Source organism: Dermacentor variabilis, chromosome 4 (genome assembly GCF_050947875.1).
Source record: "Dermacentor variabilis isolate Ectoservices chromosome 4, ASM5094787v1, whole genome shotgun sequence".
Taxonomy (NCBI): Eukaryota; Metazoa; Arthropoda; class Arachnida; order Ixodida; family Ixodidae; genus Dermacentor; species Dermacentor variabilis.
In genome coordinates, this window is record NC_134571.1 from 86,598,450 (window position 1) to 86,621,766 (window position 23,317).

At 44.9% G+C, this 23,317-nt stretch overlaps 2 protein-coding genes across 5 annotated transcripts in view; one reads left to right on the forward strand and one right to left on the reverse strand.

Annotated features, from left to right (window-relative positions):
* Window positions 1-10,099: 10,099 nt before the first annotated feature.
* RpL5 (ribosomal protein L5) lies at window positions 10,100-11,190 on the reverse strand. Its single transcript, XM_075689719.1, has one exon. The coding sequence runs from the start codon at window positions 11,053-11,055 to the stop codon at window positions 10,159-10,161; it is 897 nt and encodes a 298-aa protein (XP_075545834.1). The 5' UTR covers window positions 11,056-11,190; the 3' UTR covers window positions 10,100-10,158.
* A 407-nt stretch (window positions 11,191-11,597) lies between these two features.
* Window positions 11,598-23,317, forward strand: part of Sbf (SET domain binding factor) — a 164,112-nt gene continuing 152,392 nt past the window's right edge. For all 4 annotated transcript variants that reach the window (XM_075689723.1, XM_075689720.1, XM_075689721.1 and 1 more), the window contains exon 1: window positions 11,598-11,743. In XM_075689723.1, coding sequence (XP_075545838.1) covers window positions 11,689-11,743 — 55 coding nt within the window. In that variant the 5' untranslated portion in view covers window positions 11,598-11,688. The remainder of the gene's footprint in view (window positions 11,744-23,317) is intronic.

The window sequence follows — 23,317 nt, forward strand, 5'->3', positions numbered from 1 at the left end:
CAGCATAGAGGGATTGCAAAGGGGTGGAATATAGAGTTTCTTACAATATTACCTAGAGGGAAAACTGGGGCTGCAATGCAGTTGTATGCATGGGAATGCCTGGTTGGTGGGGGTCTTCAGGTTGGCGTTGGTCCTGGAGAGCCAGGACATCTTGAAAGAGTGCCTGGCTAGCAACGTTCCATCTGTCACAATGGGTCATTTTCTAGTAAAATAGAATGTGAAAAACAGTTTTTTCTTAATATTGCACAACAACATGTTTATTCAATCATGAGAACCTGTGCTTGAATGTACAATTATACCTATATGAAACATAAAAAATGTAAGCGAGCCACTAGAGTTGGAGGACAGCCTACAAGATTTGCGCTTGCTTTCTGGCAGTTCGTTGTCGGTTCTTGCTTTTCATCACTTGATTATGCACTGCAGGTAAGTAAAGTTTATTGAAAGGTGTTATAGAGGTGAATGAAAGCCTTTTATTAAGATTTTATGTTTAAGAAAGCTTTATCTCTGCAGCAATATCCACATTTTAGGCTAAGCCTCACTCAACACAAGCGTCGCACACCCACATACCATCGTTCCTATAATAGCACAGTGCCCGTAAATAAACTCTCATAGACGTTGGCGCCAGAGTTTTCCCTAGGTGATGTAAGGAAATCTATGGGGTTGGAAGCCTCACTCAACACAAGCGTCGCACACCCACATACCATCGTTCCTATAATAGCACAGTGCCCGTAAATAAACTCTCATAGACGTTGGCGCCAGAGTTTCCCCTAGGTGATGTAAGGAAATCTATGGGGTTGGAAGTAAATAAACTCTCATAGACGTTGGCGCCAGAGTTTCCCCTAGGTGATGTAAGGAAATCTATGGGGTTGGAAGTCACTTTCCTGTGAAAATTACGGGAGAGAACTCTGGTGTTGCTATTGTTCAGCTACCATGGGGACAATGGGTAGTACATTGTCTTGTTGAACCTTTGTGCTCGTGGCTTCTCATGTTCTTTTGTCACTACTTTATTATGCTTTCTTTTTCTTAAATTTCAAGAAATCCTACTATTCTAATGGCATGAAGGCAATAAGTCTCTGCGCACTGTGAATTATTGTGAATTGTCGCATTTATAACACAATATTTTGCTGAAAACAATCAATCTGGAAAGTCGCAAAATCATTTGAAGACATAAGGACGAAGTTTAGGCAAATTTGTGCACTAACCATCATTCCCATGCTGACTGAACCACCATACTTGCAGCTCTCGTAGACACTATAGAGCATGAGAGCTTCCTTTAGTAATTTTTATTGAAAACACTATAGTGGCAGTGATGGGATCCTTTCTTTATTGTTCAAAAATACCTCGGTGCTCCTTTTCGGGCAACAAGAAAATGGACACCATCTAAGCTTTAAAGGAAGATTCCTGTATATCCATTGCTGTGGCCAGAAATGTAGTTTTGAGGGCTGGCTACAGTATGGAAATGATACGCACAATATTTCTGAATGCATTTAGTCTGTAGGTAGCATCATTCATCTCTTGGATCGAGTGATTGGTTTGCAGGTGATGGATTAGTGCAAACAGATGTGCCATTCTAGCCTCACATGCAGAAATGCTAGTTGCAAAGTGCACATATGCTGCAGTCGCATTCTCGCTGACAAGTTTTCGTTTCCATCAGGCACTGGTGCAACTTCAAATGTGCAAAAGCACTGTCCATCAAGCAATGTCCATCACGCACTCGTGCAACTGAGACATTACTACCTTACAAAGAAGCAGCCCATGTGCTTGCACTAATGTAGCATCTTCAGACCAATTACACCATCTGGCTAAGCCGCGAACTGCCACTACCCGTAATAGGTGGCAAAAATGAAAGTATTGTGAGGCTTCTGTGATCTTCCAGCAGGTAACTTCTTCACTGAAACAGCAGTAGGCTTTCACATCACACACAGCCATCTTCTCAAGGATAACTTTGAAGTGCACGCAATGTTTACGCATGAAGGAATCGTCTGCCTGCTGTGGCCTCTGAAACATTGCAGATGCTACCACTCTTGGTGTCTGCATGGCACACAAAACCAGGCACTAATTGCCAAGTGCAAAAATTGCACCTTAGCTCAGTAGTTACGCATCCAGCTCCCAACCGCACATTACTATAAGAGCTTGAGTTCGATTCCCAGTGGAGGCAGGGTCAAAGCTATTCTTCACCATGTGGTGGGAGTAACGACGAGTCTTAAAATTTAACTAGCACTAAAAAGATTAACTAGAGTGACAAGCACATAGGTCACGATGTTAAACTTCAACTGATCTTTACTATGATGAAAAACAATAATTTATGGGATGGGCTGAACTTGGATGCAGAGAAACCTACACATTCTTTTCCTTTACACAGAAGCTATTGAACAGAGTTGATGCGCAAATTATTTTCCAGATAACACTCTTTTGTGGCAAGAGCGAGCGACAGGCTGCCTATACAACTATTGTGTGCTTTTTTGATGCAAAAAGTTTCTAATAACCTCTTGCCAGCCTCGCCCTAGTGCTACGTCTTTTTGTCCTAGTTAAATATGTCTCAATTCTGAAATACGCCAGCTTTCTTCATTAACAAAGCTGTGGATCAGAATGTAAGGCCCGACAACGACATGATGTAACTGAAAGGACAAGCAGACAAGCTCGCAGCAAAGCCAGGGCCAGTATTCTTGAGTAACACTTTTGGAGATAGTTTCACTTTCGTGATATTTCATAAAACTTTGCACTGGGCACATCGAAACATACGGCCAACAGCAAGCCTTGCACGTGAACAGAAACACTGTGTAGACGCACCAGCATGAAATCTCGCATGAAATCTCGGGGCAAGTGAAACTATCTCCAAAGCATGATCACTAGAAAACTTTTGGTTTCGAGACAAATGTCGCCCATGTAGGAGAATATTGTTTTGCCGAGTGCTAATGGTATCTTTCCTACTACCTTAAAGGTTTAGTATATATGCTGTCTCACTAGTGCCGTTTTTATTCATTCAGCATTGGCCACATTGCACTGACAAAAAAGTTATCAGACCCACTGGACCAACTACATTCGCATTTCAGAAACTGAATATGTCTTGGGCATAAGTTACATTTTAAAAGCTTTAAAGCACATTCAGAAGTGCATGGTGCAGTTTTCATGGAGTGACCTTCGATATGTTCTTATTGTGGCTATGAAGAAGCCTGTGAAATATGGAAAGGAGGGGCATGGGAGGGACATCTCACTGCACTATGGCAATATACCTTCACAAATGTTTTCAGAGAAAAAACATATGCATGTAATCTGCATAAGAACTGAACAGCTGCGTTTCATTCCATCACTGGCCTGTCCCTCATCAGTTGAAGCTAGGTCCATTTGATTCATCCTGTACTTTGTGAACTAGTTCATGCCAGTTCTTGCTCGTGCACAACCGGCACTGCACCTCCTGCACAAACACTCGCTACCTTTTTGACCATTGCAGCCGATGCTGTGAACTTGTTGTGCACGAAGTCTTCACTGAGTGAAATGAATGGCAACATGCAGATGTCGCCATGTTGAACAGGTAAACGGAATAGCGAAGTGCAGCACCTCGTGAACAAGTTTTGATGGCTTCCACCTAGAAGTTGCCAATGTGGCTGTTGAGACTTGAGTGAATGCCAGGATTCCTCACTTCTTAGTGGCATGCATTAGAACTTCATTCTTAAAAAGCATGTTTCAGAGTGCTGTACAATCATGCAGTGAAATTTATTTCAATTGGCTTTGAGTTACATATAACGAAACTATAGAAACAACTGCATCAGGTATTGAAGGAAGTAGCTTATGCTTTAAAATAAATACTTGCAAAGCTGCATAAGCATTTTTAATCAGCTGTCTTTCGTTCACTTGAAGAGATACTTCAAAGTAGCTGAAGGCAAATATAAACAATGCAGAATTGGTCTCGTGAGTCTGTGAAGTACTATATAGTACATCTTCTAAGGCTTGGCTCAATTTCTGCAAGACATCTAGGGTATATTTGCATTTGAGGGTCTTTGGAATAAATAAATAAGATTCGGCTCTTGCGTGATAACACGAGATCCCCTCTATTTAACAGTCGTTGGCTCCTTAAGAGTACAATGCAGTGCGTCTTTGCGGCCGAAAAAATAAACTTGGCCCAAGCAGATAATCAAAACTGATGATGTGGTAGTGAGCTGGTGTGGCAGCTTCCAGGTAGTGTTGCCACCCACCTTTCTTTCTTGTCTTTTCTGGCTTACCATGCCTCTGATGGCAAGATGGGCACTTCTGGTACTGAAGAAGCGCAATTCACTAATACAGCTCGACCTATTTTCCTCTTTAGGCATCCTTTTAAGAATAAGAGTGGATAGGCTTTGTGCTGAGATACGTTTTTTGGAAGATTTGGTAACAATTTGACTAATGTACACTCATACCAGGAGATGAAGCTAATTGCTTGCTTAGCATACAAAAAGCTCGAGCCCTACGGTTCCACGAGAATTCTTCACACGCACAGGAATGTCCATAATGTCTTCAATGTACTTTTTTTTGTCCGCTCCATTTGAATTAACCGATAAAAACAAAAGTTGCACAAGGAAACAAACCAAGCAGTCATCCCTCATGGCAAGCCAACTCTGCTGTTCCTTCTATTTTGGTAATCGAGGGGGGGGGATTAATTTTTGTAACTATACGTACTTACACTTGCCCTGGATGCAATACTTATCAGATAGTAGGGATATCCACAAGCGAAAATATGCAGGCCTCGAGTGTCCTAGGCACAAAGCTTGGAAATAATTGGCTTCACATAAACTGCAACAGGTGAATCGCAGCGCATTAGATGATGAACAACTGCTGAAACAGGACACACACAGCGCTGCTTTCAACCGATTTATTGCCATGGAACATGCATACTCAGAGGCACATATTAAAGAGGAGGGAGAATAAAAAATTGCAAGTACAATTATAGAGGCTAAATGAATGCACAGAAAGGCAATTTCCTTGTCCAGTAAGCAAACACAAGGAGTGCTCACACATCACTCTCCTATTTGGTCAATCAAATCTGCTTCAGTTACCTCCCTCTGTAGTAGGATAGAATTTAAAAAAAAACAGCCATAGGCAACCAAAGCACACACATTGCGTGGGGTTGTGTCACTCCACTAGCCAATCGCAGAAGCAAACGAAGTCGTCATCATGTGACGTTTTCAGGATGGCGTCGTACTTGATACCTCTGGAGTGTCTCCTGTTCTTGAAGAGTCTTTTCATCGGCGGAAGCGATGAGGTATGCAACAGACTTGGACACAGTGTATGGAGTCCGAGCATTTCACTCTTCAAAAATCTGTGGTACAGTTCATTTCACTGCGAGTCCGTTTTACTCATGAAACTTCAATGCCAAGTGAAGTGAAACTTGACAGTAAATAGTTGTAGCGAAGCAATCGTTTTATTTCAGTTCAATAAAGAATTAGACTTTCCCTGTTCCATGAGTGAAAACGTATAAAATTGCGCGCTTATAATTTTATTTTTGTGATTATTGCCTTATTTAGGCAACAGAGGAAGTTTGAAGTACGAACTATTTGCAGCCTCGCGGAGGAACCGTGGCTGGCGGTTATGAGGGTGTGGGCAGGGCTTCACTGCAGACTTAAGTTGTATCTGACTATAGTAAGTTGATCCTTTGCCCTACCCGTAATGCAGCAGTTGTCATACATGGAAGCACAACATAGTGTGCAATGATATGCTTCCTTGCTTGTGCCGATTATCTCACAATCAACTAACCGTGTGGTCACACAACTTCCTGTCTGGCCCAGATATACTTTCTCACAAGATCAAGGGAACCTATAAATGACGGCCTCCATCATCATCATTAGCAGCAGCAGCCTATTTTATGAGCACTGCAGGACAAAGGCCTCTCACTGCGATCTCCAATTATCCGTCCTGCGCCAACCAATTCCAAATTGCACCTGCGAATTTCTTAATTTCATCACCCCACCTAGCCTTTTGCATTCCTCGATTGCATTTCCCTTCTCTTGGCACACATTCTGTAACCCTAATGGTCCACCTGTAACCCTAATCTATGCATTACATGACCTGCCCAGCTCCATTTCTTTCTATTAATGTCAATTAGAATATCGGCTATCCCCGTTTGCTCTCTGATCCACACCGCTCTCTTCCTGTCTCTTAACATTATGCTTAACATTCTTTGTTCCATCGCTCTTTGTGCAGTTTGAATTACGAAGGAACAGCACCAACGAAGACGATCACAAGTGGGGAGAACGACACAGGACAAGCGCCAATTTGGGCTAGATGGTGCATACTTGAATTACGAAGGAACAGCGCCAACGAAGACGATCACAAGTGGGGAGAACGCTTGTCCTGTGTCGTTCTCCCCACTTGTGATCGTCTTCGTTGGCGCTGTTCCTTCGTAATTCAAGTATGCACCATCTAGCCCAAATGAATGTTGTCCTGAACTTTGTGCAGTCCTTAACATGTTCTCGAGCTTCTTTGTCAGTCTACAAGTTTCTGCCCAATATGTTAGCGCCGGTAGAATGCACCGATTGTACACCTTTCTTTTTAGTGATAATGGTAAGCTTCCAGTCAGGATCTGATGTTTGCCGTATACACTCCAACCCATTTTTATTCTTCTGCAAATTTCCTTCTCATGATCAGGGTCCCCTGTGAGTAAGTGACCTAAGTAAACATATTCCTTCTCAGACTCTAGAGGCTGACTGGCGATCCTGAATTCTTGTTCCCTTGACAGGATATTGATCATTATCTTTGTTTTCTGCATATTAATCTTCAACCCCACTCTTACACACTCTCTGTTAATGTCCTCAATCATTTGTAGTAACTTGACTCCAGAGTTGCTAAACAGGACATTGTCATCATGGCCTCCAAGCAGAAAACAAACTTCCTTTTGTGTTGTTTAGCACACTCTACTAATCTTGCTATTATTCACTTGCTATCAACAAAGTTTTTCTGTCTGTCTGTGTCTACTAACCGTGCACAATTTGTTCTCGCAGCAGTCCCTTGCAGTGCGCTTGTCTGAAACCTGGCGTGTAGATTAACTAGCCACATTTTCCATTATCATGAGCCGCATGAAGCAAAATACTGTGGCTGTATTCTCTCTGGAGAACTTTGAGGAATGCTTTCACTTTTGCACCAGTGGAGCAATGAGCATTCTGCCCCTTGCTTAGGCAGTTCGCATTTACTGAAAGTGACATCACCAAAAGTACACCATTCAGAATACAGCCCCGAACTAAGTAGCATTGAAACAATGAGCATGCAGTGCTGCAAAACAAGGGTGAAAAGACACTGCACAGCACTGTCGTTTCCTTTGGATGCATCACTCATACAGCAGTGAACCTGTCACTTTCAGAATGCCTGGGAAGCAAATATAATATGCAGTATCCATACTCCACAGGTTTCTTCACAACATACATCTTGCCATGGCATCATCTCCACCACATCCTGGAAAGGCTCACTTGACAGGACTTGCAAAGGATTATTCAGGGTCTTCTAAATATTTGTCTTCTGTTGTCCACACTGGAAAGGTGGTCCTCAACTTTGGCCACTATGAATTGGTTATCCTACTTGTGCATAATTTGTTTTCAATACCACAAAAGCCTTTCTCTAATAAAGAAGCATTATATCCCTGCCACATGCATGCTTTCAAAGAGCATTCGAACTGAAGACCATTGAAATCTGCAATCCTGTAGCTCCCTTCTCTGAGCTTTCGCAATGGAGCCAATAAGGTCCTTTTGCAAAAGAGGATTTTAGTAGTATTTGGTTTCAACTGTCCTTAAGGTACGCATGTGGCAGGAGTATTACATAAATGTTGGACTTCATGCCAGCAAAAGACTTCCAATCATAATGTCTTAAAACTACGCGAGTTGTATTGGGCCACTGTTGCAGAGCACCAGGTCTCAGTCCATTTAAGTTCTGACAAAAAATGGTGACAGGTGTGCAGATGTTTGGGCGAAAAGAAGGTAAAGTGTACGTGGATGACTGATGCAGGTTGACATAGGACGAGTTGGTGAAACAACTTAATAGCCTACATGGGTGTGTGACAGAACTTGAGGAAAAGGCACTCTTGCTATCTTACGGTAGGATGAGAGGGTGGTGACAGGATTAGATTTGAGCTCAGTGATACTACAGTTGGATGTTTTCTTTTTTTTTTTTTTTTTTTTTTTTAATGAGCGCTGGTATACTTGTGCTGTGCTAGTTGCCTTGCATGTTGTTGAGCCTTTGAACACTTTCAAGCCATGTTCGTGGCTTTTAGTTCCAGTCCATTTGTATGTATTATCATGCGAATAAATAAATAAAATAGGATATAATTAGCTGTTAAAGATACATCTCAGTACCTGGTTTTGAACAGATTCCAGCGCATAGAAACCTTGAGCACTTATACTGTTCCTAATAAGTAATAAGGAAAATCTAAGGCTCTAACTGAAGACAAGCTAAATGTGCAGTTGCCACAACTATATACAGCTTAAGGCTATGCACACAATCTACAACCACTGAGAAAAGCATGGACACAAGGAGCAAGGCTACCGAGGTTGGTTTCACACAACAATAGAGCCCAGTTGGCATATATTTATCTGGCTTAACGTGCAGAGAACAGATGCAAAAGCAGTTGATGTGAACCCATTTAGAACTAGTTTGACGGGGTTTTACGGGCCAAAAGCACAATCCGATAATGAGGCATGCTGTAGTGTAGGACTCTGGAAGAATTTTGATGAGGTGAGGTTTTTTAATGTGACCTCAATGCACAGTACACAACTATTTTTTGGACTGTGCCCTCATCGGAATGCTGGTGCTGCGAACTCGAGCTCAACAGTGCAATGCCAAGCTCAAGCCATGAGCTACCAAGCAAGAACAGAGCTGCCGCGGCGGATGACTTCTTTGAGATCCACCGCAACTCTGTGGACTAGCTTGACATCAAACATTGCATTTAAGAGTCTGCTTCATGGTTATATACCACTGCACAGAATGCTATGCATTAAGAACCAGTAATGGGAGATACTTGCAGAAACTAGCACCAATAAGAGCCAAGTATTTAGGCCACCCCAGTTATACCAGTGTATCCTACTTGCACACAGCTGCTCAGTGGGAGTGCTAGTGTGCACACAACACTTATGCCAGCAGCACAAGGCAAAATGCCGCCCTCATTTTGCTGCAGAGCCAATTAAGCACAGTGCAAGAATGCATTCACTTTCTTCCTTGATGCCTTACATCCATGCTAACAGTGTGCCACTTGCAGCTCTTCGTGAGTGCATCTCCAAATGAAACAGGAAATATGCTAAATCAACACAGTTCCCTGCAGTGCCCCAGCCTATGAAATGCACCCAAACAATCTAATGCAACCGCTAGAACACCTACAATGCAACTTTGCTTGTGGTTATTGGACATTAAACTTTCTAGCTGCTAGTTTCCAGCAGTTCTTTGTCTCCATGCTTGAAACTCTGGTCATGCTTCCAATGGCAATTTTGTTAGCATTCCAAGGAATCGGTAACACAAGTGACAGGGTGCACAAATTTTTGCTGTGGCACATCAATGATCCTATCAGCCAGTTTTCAATGAATGGGAAGAACAGTAAATTAACAGTATTACTTCAAGGCATGTTTCAAGATCAGCAAACATTTGAACAGTGCACAAAAATTTTGCAGACGGACATTGGTGGAAGCAACTTCCCAAGCGCAGTGCAACTGCATCTAGTTTTGATCAATCAGTAGGGCTGCATGTGCAACGGTTTAGGGTACACCTTTTGGTATCGACGTTCTCCTCTACTGCCTGCACAAAGATACCTTAATGTTCCTTCCATGTCAAGGCTACACAGCAACATATGGTAAGGATGTGCTCCAGTTTTTAATAGCATAGGCGCCTAATCGAACACCGATCGCTGAGCATTTCCTTATATTGTAGTAGCAGTATCTCACGCGTGGAATGAATGCTGCGTAGTAGTTGGAATACAAGACTAACCTCATGCCTTAGAAGGAACACCGCGCCTGTAAAAAAAAAAAAAAAAAAAAAAAAAAAAAAAAAAGAGAGAGAAAAAAAAAAGAAAAAAACGCCCGTACTCGCTACAAGCGTTAGTCTCTACGTACAAGTACGAAGTACGAGTAAGGAGACAAATGACAGGAAACGCATATCTGTACCGCAGTGGCAACGAGTACCGCTTTATTCCGCTCACGGCGTGCCGTTGGTCCTTCAGTCGGCGTCTCCTGCCTCGAGCTTCTTGATGTAGGAGGCCTTCTTCTGGGCAATCCTGTTGCGACGCTCAGACAGTGTCATCTTGGCACGGTTCCACCGCTTCTTCACGATGTTGGGGCGCGGAGCCTTGGGCTTGTGCGTCGGGTCGGCGCGTATGGCAGCGTGGGCCTTCTTGTAGATTTCTTCGATCTCGTCGGCAGTCACTCCAATCTTGTTGTACCGCGAGAACTGGCGCTTGTAGGCTTCTTCGTCCTCTTCTAGCAGTACCTTCATGTATTCGGCCACGTGCTGTCCGTAGATGTGTCGGCGGTGAACCTCGGCGTTGAACTCCTTGGTCTCGTTGTCGTAGCCTGGGAACCGCTTGTTGCTGTGCGGGATGTCCATGCCGCCGTCCACGGCGCCCTTTAGGCAGCCGAAGATCCGTGCGCCAGTCGTCGTGCGTGCCAGACCAACATCAAGGTAGCAACGGAACGCGCCGGGCTGCCCGTCCTCGCTCTCGACGCAGTAGTCTTCGCCGGTGGCCTCCTCGCAGCCCTTGTAGATCTCGTCGAGCTTGAACTTCTGCAGCATGCGCCGTGCCAGCAGGAGGCCCGTGCAGTATGCGGCGGCATAGTTGGTTAGGCCTAGCTTGACGCCGTACTGCGGCAGCTCGTGAGCGTAAGCAGCGCACACGATCACGTCACCCTCGATGCGAGCGTACGCGACCTGGCAGATGATGTCGCGGTTTGTAATCCGAACAATCATGCGGTACTTCGGTGAATTGTACTTGTTCTTGTCCTGTACAACCAGCCTGCGGCGGGCATAGTAGTCAGTCTTACCCTCTCGCCTACGCTTGAACTTGACTTGAAACCTCTTAAAGTAGGCCTTGTTCTTCACGACTTTGACGAACCCCATGGTTCTAGGGGAAGTTGAGCCACAAGAGTTACTTGTGGTCTTACCTGGCAAGGAGAGTAATCAGCGCACGGGTTAAACGGCAACACGTGGCTTTTGCGCCCTGACCGGTCGACATGAACGAAGAAAGAGAAAGGAACCGTCGAGCCGCTAGGACGTGCCATGTCCAACTTCATTTTTAAAGGTGGCGCTACCAAAGTACTATTAATATCAATGCTTAATACAAAATATTTAAGCTCTAAAATAAAAAATAATACATCAGCAATATGTATTTGATAGGCACGTATTAATAAATGTATTGACAACATTTTAGCTTTAAAATAACTAAATGTTGTTGTGCAGCGACATCTGTTGCTTTATTATCTTGAAACGTATATTTAATTTTATCTATTCGCAACTTTAATAAATTATTTTATAAAGTAAGGAAGTTTTATTGCATTAAAAGCTTGATAGTATTTTAGAACTACATCAACTTGAAACAGGAAATGGACCTGTCTGGGCGCGTTTCACAACTTCCTGCACGCGGTCGCAGCGCATGCGCTGTAGTTTTCTCCAGTGATCCCGGTGGGAAGATGGAGCCTGTGTGTTGGTTGTCATTGTCACCCCGATGGATTTCGGATTCTATCTGAACGTAGGATGTCCCGGCTGGCGGACTATTTTGTGGTAGTCGGATTCGATCATGAAAAGGAGCGTGAGTACCAATTTTCCAGACATTCATTTGGCACCGTGCTAAGCGCTTACGCTACATGCGATGATTCAGGCAGCGGCCTGCTTTGCTCGCAGCCCAGCGAGCGACGGGCATGCCGCAACTGCTCCGTTGGCTTGGCGCACTTTCGTTTCGTACCGACGCTCTCGCCAAACGGACTTTCTCTTCGTATCGCGTAGGCTCGAAACGTTCTATTAAACACGGCACCGTAAATTTGTGACGTTCCCTGCGATGCGGTGGAATTTGCGTTTCCTGTGTGGCTTTCGCCGGACGGCTTGCTCTAAACCACCGTAGCAATGGGCTTGCCCCTCATGAGCTCCGGATTGTGGCACGCAGCACCCAAACACCGCGCGCGCGCGGTCTGAAGGGCGTGTCGACAGAGGGTGGTCTGGCTTTTGTTTTTCGCGCCCTCAAAATATCTACTCCAGACGGGGCGACTAGAATCGGAAACTGGGCCCAGACTTATGGTCGGCCGCCACACCTCTTGTTGCACTGGTAGACTGGCTACGCGGGCACAGGGGCACAGGGCGTGCTCTTGGCGTGAACCCGGCGTTTCTGCGGAGTCGCGCTACCGGTACTTTGCCGGCGAAATGTCCCCGGGGCGAATAAGAACCATCCGGTATCGTTCCTTACGACCGACCTTCAAAGGGAGGTGCGGTCTATCGCAGCCACGATCCGGACGTGTCTGAGAGAGAAGGACATTTCAGGAGAGCATTAATTCGAGCGTCGATTCGCTGTCCTGTTGAAATTCACTCACGCGCACGCAGCAGCGGTAACCTGTGCCTCCGGGTCTTTGCATTTTGAAACCATTGTTAAAGCGCGCTGGCTATCTGTCTGGCTTTATTGCGATTTTCCTGCTGCGAAGGCGCAGGCGGACCTCTTTGCGGTCGGTTCTTCGGCGTATTTCTGGCTTTTCTTGTTGCCTCGTTGGCCGGCCGAGTTTATTCATTTCTTTCATTCTGTATATATATTCTCGCGCTGTGAACTCGCTCGCCTCACGTCATCGCCCCTTCGGTGCACGTTGGTCGGCCCCAGTAGCAGACGACTCGGTCTCCCGGATCTACGCTGTTGTTGCTGTGGAAATATTTTGCTTGCGTTTTCTTGAAAGCATTGTTTTGGCTATTGTTTTAGGTCAAGCAGGCCTCTGGCGAGCCTCGAGGCTGTAACGTCTTCGAGCTGACATGTGTGCGTGTTAGAAACCCGTGAACTGGGGATGATACCTCGGGAAATTTCAACCAGTTGCCAGCTGGATGTCTTGTAGATAGCGGGTGCAAAAATAATTTTTGTCGCTTCACGCTGTTTCATGTTGCCCCAAGATAGCAACGGTTGTGGGTTCGGGGGCCATAGTCTTGTCTAGCTGACTCTTGGTCAAGTGGCCGTTTGAAGTAGATAAGCAGGGTTTGGAGTTTTCATTTCGGTCGCGTTCGGTTGTTGCTAACATGCTAAAAGTTGTGGGCAGTTTCTATCAGCATTTTTTTTTTCTTTTGTTACGCGGTGACCCAACGTTCGAGCGCCGGCGCAACACCAGACACTTTTGTGCGATCACTCTCCTGATTTTGTATTATCCGTAACTACATTTGTTAGTACAGTTTGAAATATTTCATTCGCGCATTGGGCGCTTTTTAAGGAACCCCAGATTGTCAGAATTAGCCCGGAGCCCCCCACTTCGTTGTCCGTCATAAAACACTGTGCAGTTTCTGGCCGTTAAGCTCAACAACTTCAAAATTCCATACTAGCAACATTAGGGGACGTCGGTAGATACGCCAATAGCACGCCATTGAAGGATTCTTCCTGGGCTGAAAGCTGTCGTAAATAATGTGGTGTAGCATGCAGGCGAAGTGAACGAAGTTCAGGACGCTTCCTGACTTTTGTTTTCTAATAGGAACGACTGTATTTTCTTGACATGTTGGTGCTTTCGCCCTGTTCCGTACTTTGAAAATAATCACGGCCATTTATTGATGTCCAGAAGTTGTGCAAAGCAGTACAAAATGTCGATGCCGACAAGTGGCGAATGCTATCCTTTTTCTTCGTCTGTCAGGCGCCTGAGTCATACGCCTGAGCACGGAACCATCGTTTAGAAACACACAATGCTTTATCCCGCCCTTGCTCAGACGCAGTGGGCTTGTTTACTGGAAGTATGGATACCAGCTGCACTTAACAGCCGTCAGCGCACCGAAGAACAAGAATGTACATTGAAATACGCGGAAGGCGTTCGGCGAGCACTAATTTATGCAATTCTACTTTATATGTAAACGTCGTCATCTGTGTTTAGCAAGGCGTACTGAATTTCTTGCGGTTCTCGTCACCAGAGCGAATGCATTCTGACCTATATAATCAGGGGAGCACCTCAACGTATGCCGAACAACAGTCTTATTTGAAGCTCTACTGCGGGTGTGTCACGTTATACAGTGCGTGGGGCACGTTATTCTTGATTTTTTTTCTTCTCTTACTTCAAACTTCGTGCCCACGAAAACTTCCCGCTGTTCGCAGGCATGTTCTGTCGTGGAAACTGTGGGGAATTCCTTTAAAATCGAAGTAGCGCGAAAGGTCAATGCCGACAAATGCCGTTTTTCTTTTTTTTTTCTTTGAAGGCAGGCAGGTGGCGACAGTTAAAGCTTTGTGGTTGCAGGCATAGAGTTGTAGGAAACTCTATGGTTCCAGGCAAGTATACATACATGCTGAGCCCTCTATCTTGCGCACAATATGGGATCCGTGGAAGTTTCGTAGTTTCTTCGCTTTACTTATTCAATTAATTTAGATTATTAGTAAAGCATTATTTCAACCATGGAAGATGGAAATTACCTTTCCGCATGCTTTTAACGCTCCATTTTTATTCATATGGTGAAACGAGGTCTGTCACTAGCAGAAAAATGAATGCCAAATTTCCCCCTTTTTTGAATTTCGCGTCGTAACTTTTGCGCAGGTACGTCAGTGTGCGATGTCAGATATTTAAAACTACATATTCTGCTATTTGGGCTGCTTTGACGCCGGAAAAGCTCTCGAAACTTGCCATGTAGAGTCCTTCCTTTCTTTTTTCTTTTTTGTAAAATACATTGTAGTGCTTTTTTATGATATCATGGCCTCTGATATCGCAGGTTCTCCGAGCCTATGCTGATAAGCAATTAAATGGAACCGAGTTGACGTTATCAAAATTTATGACATCATAGGTAGCTGGTGCGGGACCTTCGTGTCGGCCACTTCTTGAGTCTTTTTCTGGCTTACCAAGGCCTCCTTGCATTCACGGTAGCGTGGTCTGCCAGTGTCTTACCACGTACGGGGCAGAAACTTGGAGGCTTACGAAAAGGGTTCTACTTAAATTGAGGACGACGCAACGAGCTATGGAAAGAAGAATGATAGGTGTAACCTTAAGGGATACGAAAAGAGCAGATTGGGTGAGGGAACAAACGCGAGTTAATGACATCGTAGTTGAAATCAAGAAAAAGAAATGGGCATGGACAGGACATGCAACGAGGAGGGAAGATAACCGATGGTCATTAAGGGTTACGGACTGGATTCCAAGGGAAGGGAAGCGCAGCAGGGGACGGCAGGAAGTTAGGTGGGCGGATGAGATTAAGAAAATTGCAGGGACAACATGGCCACAATTAGTACATGACCGGGGTAGTTTGAGAAATATGGGAGAGGCATTTGCCCTGCAGTGGGCGTAACCAGGCTGACAATGATGATCATGGTCATATTGTATTACACGATCCTAATTTATAAAACAAATTAACGCTGCTTTTTAGTGTTCCTTTAAATGTAGACTAAAGAAGTGTGTAGACCTCGAATAAATATTCTTTCAAGACCCTGTTTGCATTTATTTGGCGGAAATAGGTTGACCGCTTGCGGGGAAAATTCAAGACAAAGCGTTACTTTCTTTATTATTATTATTATTATTATTATTATTATTATTATTATTATTATTATTATTATTATTATTATTATTATTATTATTATCTTGCGAACAAACTACCGAGCTGCGCCAGCTTGCGCCAAGAACGCTAACTTCAAATGAGATGACGAAATTTTGCGGGATGTTCGTGTTCAGTGGTAATCAGACAGCCATACGTTCGCTAGCATTTAGCCCTAGAAGCCAAACTAAAGCAATCCTATATTCACCCTTGGCATCTTTGGACTGAGGGTGTGTTTGGCGTGGCATTGTAACTTGGTGCCGGAAAACGGAAATCCTTTGTGCTGTACAGTGCATCACGAATAATTTGTGTAAGTCTCACGCGTTTGCCTAGTATGCGAACCAGCTAAAGATTATTTGAACTGGCGTTCTTTTTTATCACTGTTGGGAAAGAAAGCCGTACTCTCAGCTGTGTGGACAAGTTGCATGGTCTGTCGTCATACATATTAAGGCTCATTTTCTACGCCCTATTTGTATGTCTGAGTCGATTAATGGCAAACACAAGGCGTGTAACTTTTAAAACATATTTCGCACTTGCACGTGAAACCTCTTGACTAGAAGCGCCCAATGGCAACCGTAATCGTCACTCAACTTTGAGCTCCGCGTACCCTATATTCTATACAAAATCAGGCTTTTCGTATAGTGGCCCAATAGCGGTCGTAGAAGGACCGAGAATATGCGAACGAGAGAAATTGTCTTCGTGGCCATAAATGCTCACGACGCGGCTTCCGCAGATCCGAGTCAGAAATTTTTAGGAAACCATTGTTTAGCATTCAGAATATCGGTCGCCGTTTTACACTGACTTTATGCGGCAGGCCTAATAACCGAGCTTGTGCAAAATATTGGTCGGCGACGCTGATTGGAAAGTCACTGAACATTTCTTGCCTTTTATTCTTCTGATAAATGTCAGAGTTTTCATTAATTATTCTCGCCAAGTTATGTGCAATACTGGCAAACATGCAGTGACCAACCAAGCAACTTCGGATTTATTCTGTGGTACTCTGCTATGCCAACTGAATGCCACCATGAAATAAAAAAAAAAAATAGAGTGAGGGCATTATGTCGCTGTATGTTGATGGGTGTTGTTCATGGTTGTCACAGTTCGTATTTCTTGTTCATTGTGCACGAATACGTCTAAGTCACTTACTTTATAAACTTGCCTCCATGATCGACGAGATGTCGATGAAAAAGTTGTGGAGGATGTTGAAACACGAGCGATAACTGGATTTAAAGCAACCTATTGTTTGCATTAAAGAAATTAAAAAAAGAGTGAGGGCATTATGTCGCTGTATGTTGATGGGTGTTGTTCAGGGTTGTCACAGTTCGTATTTCTTGTTCATTGTGCACGAATACGTCTAATTCGCTTACTTTATAAACTTGCCTCCATGATCGACGAGATGTCGACGAAAAAGTTGTGGAGGATGTTGAAACACGAGCGATAACTGGATTTAAAGCAACCTATTGTTTGCATTATCCAATAAGTGAGGTAATTAATGTTAGCTAATCAAACTTAAATATTAGTTGCTAGCGCACAACGAAAAGGAAGTTCTTGACTAACATAAACGAAGAGCCTATCAACGTACAATGGGTGCTGTTTACGTTAATACCTTGGTTTTTCTTTTCTTAGCCACATTCAATTGCCACGACCGGTATGTAACTTAATACTGGCTTCCGAGGAACGCACATAGGTTTTCTTTCTCGGGCATGTGTATGATTTTTTCCCCTTAAATTTAGTGAACGTTCCTCCACCTTTCGGACTTCCGCATGCAGAACTGATTCGCCGTAACTTAATAGGGTTCTGCAAAGACAAATACATTTTTTATCTCGAATTGTCTGGTATTTCACTCATGTCGAGCGTCACCTAGCATGCTCCACAACGAAAAATTCCTGCTCCATGGCGTCAAATTTGCTGCTTCCAGAGCTGCTCCGAAACTCCCTTGGCTGCTTCCGTCCCTGCATTCTGTTTTTTCCCGTTTGAACCCTGTTTCTCGCGCAGATAAAGGTTATAAAAACTTGATACATCGACTTCACGTTTCCTCCTGGAATGCGATGCCATACTTATTTATCGATAAACATCGAACACGATCCGAGCAGACGGCGTCAAAATCTACGACGTCTGGCGGAAGCTTGTGCGAAACTCCGAGAATGCATCGCCACGCGTTTTTTTTTTTTTTTTCGTTTGTGTCTGGTGCTACTCTGAGGTACACCTATGAAGTCTACGCTGCGCGCGTAGACCGCGTAGAAATTTAATTTTTCACCCGGCACATCTGTGAATTTTCACCTCGGCTTTAGCTCCTCAGTATGCGTCCTTTCTCTCTCTTTTACCCCTCCTTTATGAGTAAGAATGCCGTACGAAAACGAATTAATTCTTATGAGAACTCATAACTCTATTGAACGTGAAACACCAGTTCAGATCTGCGAAGAAAAGTGAGATTGAGAGATAAGATTCCTTTATTGCGTCTACGAGAAGGAAAAAAAAAAGTGGAAGGTTCAGTGGCCTCTCGGGCCCGTTGGATTAGGGCCCGGCAGACCTCGGGAGGGCATCGTGCGTGTCACAGCTCTGGTGCGGAGGGGGTGCAGGACGAATCGAGTCATTCACCAGGCGGGGGTGTCCGAGCTTCACGATGTCCGGGTACGAGTTTGCCAGCCACTCCTCCAGGGTCGCAGGTCTGCTTTGGCCGTGATGTGGGCCATTTTAGCAAACTCTAGCGTTGAGAAGGAGCGCCCAGCTGTGTGTGCGGATAGACATGGACGTATAAAGGCCAAAATAAAGTAATTTTTAACAGTCTGGGAAGAGAACAGCAGTTTACGATAGGTAGCGAGGCACTGGAAGTGGTAAGGGAATACATCTACTTAGGGGAGGTAGTGACCGCGGATCCGGATCATGAGACTGAAATAATCAGAAGAATAAGAATGGGCTGGGGTGCGTTTGGCAGGCACTCTCAGGTCATGAACAGCAGGTTGCCATTATCCCTCAAAAGAAAAGTGTATAACAGCTGTGTCTTACCAGTACTCACCTACGAGGCAGAAACCTGGAGGCTTACGAAAAGGCTCCTACTTAAATCGAGGACGACGCAACGAGCTATGGAAAGAAAAGGGATGGGTGTAACGTTAAGGGATAAGAAAATAGCAGACTGGGTGAGGGAACGAACGCGAGTTAATGACATCTTAGTTGAAATCGAGAAAAAGAAATGGGGCAGGGGCAGGACATGTAATGAGGAGGGAAGATAACCGATGGTCATTAAGGGTTACGGACTGGATTCCAAGATAAGGGAAGCGTAGCAGGGGGCGGCAGAAAGTTAGGTGGGGTGGATGAGATTAAGAAGTTTGCGGGGACAAGATGGCCACAATTAGCACATGACCGGGGTAGTTGAAGAAGTATGGGAGAGGTCGTTGCCCTGCCGTGGGTGTAGCCAGGCTGCTGCTGCTGATGATGGTGATGACGACACGTGCGTGCTTGCGGGCGCACAAGAGCACGCGCCCGCGCGCCTTGCGTTTGCGGAACCACGCGAGGAATGGCGGTTTGAACCTACATTATAGGCGCGCCAGCGCGCCCCCACTTGGCCAACCGTTTTCGCCTCGGTAGGCATCGTTTCGTCTTTTGGTGAGGCAGCCAGTGCACCGATATTTGTCCGGAGGAGATATCTGTGCTCGCGTCGCGCTTTGAAGCGCACGATCTGTCTCGCATGATCTGCACGTGCGCATAGGCTCGCGGGCGTGAACTTACGCGCGCCGACAAGCGGACGTGCAGTTTGACCTTAAGAGTTAAAAAAAAAATTAAATTCTTGGGTTTTTACGTGCCGAAACGGCAATGTGATTATGAGGTACGACGTAGTGAGGCACTCCGGGTTCATTTTGACCACCTGTGGCTTCTTTAACGTGCACCGAATGCACGGTACACGAGCGTGTTTGCATTCCGCCGTCGTCGGAGTGCGGCCGCCGCTTACGAGATTCGATCCCGCGACCTCGAACTCGGCAGCGCTACGCCATAGCCACTGACCTGTCGCGGCGGGTAAATATAAGAGTTGGGGCAGGGGCTGATGGACATCCCGGGAGAGGATTGACAGGGGAGACAGGTTATTTCGTCACATGTTGAGAATAGGCGAGGGCTGGTTCTGCAAGGAGGTATAAATGATGATCCCTCTTGTGGCTGGTGGACATCGGGTCCGGCTAAGACGTGGCAAAACAGCATTGAGTACGGTTTCGACATTAAGAGCCTGAATATAAAGTGTTGGCAGGGGGGGGGGGGGGGGTGGATGATTGTATAGGCGATGGAAGGTGGAAGGCAGTTTGTGACGGCGTCATCATCTCGTAATTCCCGCGGCAGTTCCTCGTTGGGCTCGTGCTCCGCTGCTGCCATGGCGACTCTCAACCTTTCTCCCTCCTTCTATCTTCACTCCCACATCCCTCGCCCTGCTGGCGCTGAGCCGTGCTCCCGCAAGGGTTGCAGAAGATAGTACCAGCCTTTCCTCCTTTCCCCACAAGAACGACTTCTCGTGTACAAAAGGCATGTACTCACTGGGCAGGTGAAAACACCGCGATGCCCGATGTCATCGCTGCTGCGGCTGGAGTGCGAATTTTAGAAAATTAGATTTATTTATTTATTTATTTATTTATTTTGTCCAACGAATGCATAACTCAAACCAACTTACAAGACTTGCATCACTTGTTTTACTACAGGCACCGCCTTTTAGTGTCTTAAAAGACCCTCGCAGTTCTGTCGTTGTGGCAGGGCCATATAGTCGTGATAGTGACGCAGGCACTTAGAGCGTAGACTATACCACTTGGGAGGTGATCGAGGCGACCGCGGGTTTACGTGTTGTTCTCTCTCTCTCTCTCTCTCTCTCTCTCTCTCTCTCTCTCTCTCTCTCTCTCTCTCTCTCTCTCTCTCTCTCTCTCTCTCTCTCTCTCTCTCTCTCTCTCTCTCTCTCTCACCCCTCGTATTTTCATCTGTCACCATTAATTGCCTTTAATGCATTCCCCATAATCGCGCAGCCAACCGAAGGCTACCTGCCTCCCTTTTTTTTCTCTCTCTCCTTTCGGCTAGCATTGCGATTGCTTAAATTTAAGGTAGTTTGTTCACACTTAGTTACAAAGCACTGCGTGACGGGGACAAATACAAGAGGCTCTAAAGCACAAGGCGAGCGCTGTCTTACAGATGGTTTTAAGACAATGCTTGCCCTGCGTTTCTTTTGACGCTGTCTTCGTCCCAGTCCCGCAGCGTTCCAACAAAGAACACTGGCGCTTTTGTTTCTACTGGAGATGCCAGTATATGGCAGTTCAACTATCATGAGAATGCACTCTTAGACAAAAGGTACATCCTTTGAGGTTTATATCCGCCACACAACGATAATCGTCATCTGCCTTGCTTGCGTTTCCTTTCTTGAAAACGCAGCAACCACTACTTTCCTGTCGGGAATGCTACACTCTTAAAACTGTTGCACCCTTTGGGGTGTGTATTTGTCCCACAACGATAATCGTCATCTGCCTTGCTGGCGTTTCCTTTCTTGAAAACTCGGCTCTGGCTACTTTCTTGTCGAGAAAGCTGCGTCACACTGATAACGCGCATGCCGTTCGTGACTGGGAAGTACCGGGCTCGCAGCGTTAAAGAAAGGAAATGCGGACAAGACAGATGACGATTATCGTTGCGTGGCAAAAGGGTGTAATTTTGTTTAAGAGTGTGGTAGGTACTAGATAGTACATACATATATTCGTTTAAACATCGTCCTTTTGGCTTCGAACGGCCTTGTGACTTTTGCACATTTATCATCTTTAACGAAATATTGCAAGTGACCAAAACGTGACGACCATGATTTCTATCTGCTGCAATCGCTTTCCCGCGCTTGCAGTACACAAAAGCATGATCTTAGAGATTGGCTTCCGGTATTCCTCCAGAGAGCCGTCGCGGAGTTTGCTATTTGGACAACACCTATTGCGTTATGAATGCTACACTTTGCAGTGATTATGCATGTGCTTAGAGGCAGGTTATTGCTTACTTTGTTATTTTAAAAAATTGTGATTAAAAATTCTGAAAGAGAAAGAGTTATTAACACCGCAAGAGTGTTTGATGTCACAAGCGTGAATATTACACAAATCTCGCGTATAGTGTGTACATGGATTATTATGCCTATTATACCCACGGTAGCTGAACAATCCCGTCGCCATAGTTTCCTCTAGTAATTCTTGTAGGAAAATATATAGCCGAAGCCAGCTAAGCGATAACGTCAACGGTAGATCGGTATCAGCTGTGCTCTAAAATTTTCGTCTTCATGCCAACTTCGTGCGAGGATCCCCTTCGATCCAAACGCCGGCATCCATCCACCGTCATTTGCTTAGTTGGCCGGTTATCGCGGGAGATAACGGTAGTGGTCGGGCGGATATTTTATCTATGATCTTGCTGCTCATTTCAGCGGAAATCGGGCAGCCCTGGTTGACGCACAACTGCAGTGCTGTGGCGAGGTTTGCACATACTGATCACAAGGTACATTACGTGTCACCATCTCATGAATCCGATAATGTGTACCGCATCCGTCCACGTCACTGAATCTGCGGATTCCCGTTAACTTCTCGCTGTGTAAAGCTTCGTCTATAACTGCTTTTCCATTCAACCACAAATGAAGTTTCATTTTTTTCTTCTTTCTCTTTCTGAATGCCGGTTCGCAGGAATAACTGGGCAAGGGGTCGAATCTCGGCCGTGATGTCCGCATTTCGATGGGGGCGAAATAAGAACAAACGCCCGTGTATACCGCGCAATGGGTGCACGTTAACGATCCCCAGGTGGTCGAAATTAATCCGGAGTCCCCCACGACGGCGTGCATCTCATCACATCGCGGTTTTGGCACGTAAAACCCCAGAATTTGATTTAATGTTTAACTTCTGGGATTCTGCGTTATGTATGTTGTTAGCTTTGAACACCCATATGCATGAAAACTCATCTAACTGCACACCGTAAAGTTCTCCGCCCTGCAAGATGTTGCACGTGAGGGGCCAGCGGACTCCCGTACACGTATGCAGGATTTTCGAGCCAACTTTAGCCAGAGTTAAAAAAACAAAATATGCGAATGCCGCGTGAACCAAGGTGATGTTGTTTGTCGTCGCTTGGAGATACTCATTTTCTTTTATATTCTACCTAATTACATAATTAGTCTTAATTAATTAATTGTCTTCTCAAATATTACAATTAGATGAAAAGTGTCAATGAGAAGCTTGTAGAGCAGCATGAAAAACTCCCGATACAGCTTTTTGTTGCCGAACAAGTGCTGCATAAGAGGCCCTCGAATACACGCAAAGTGCCTCGACGACCAATAAATCGATCAATCAATCGATTTTTATGACATAAAATGCTTTACAGATAGAGGTATACAGAAGGAGGTCCCATAGTAAAAACTGAATTGGGACCCTCCCTTCATGGTTAACATAAAAGTTACATTGGCATGAAACAGCAGCTGAATCGATACAATTACAGAAATGATAAATAATGCAATACAGATATAAGTAAATGAAGATATTATTAGACAGCAATGTATCGGCAGTAAGCAATATTGTGAAACTAGATAAAGCTAACAAGAAAGATGAGGAAAATAATAGAAAAATTAAAAGAAAAAGCTTAAGAAACATGTTGAAGTACACAAGAATGGCAGGTCTAAAACGAA

Coding starts and splice junctions, on each gene's coding strand:
- RpL5 (XM_075689719.1), bottom strand. CDS start 11,055: ATGGGGTTCGTCAAAGTCGTGAAGAACAAGGCCTACTTTAAGAGGTTT.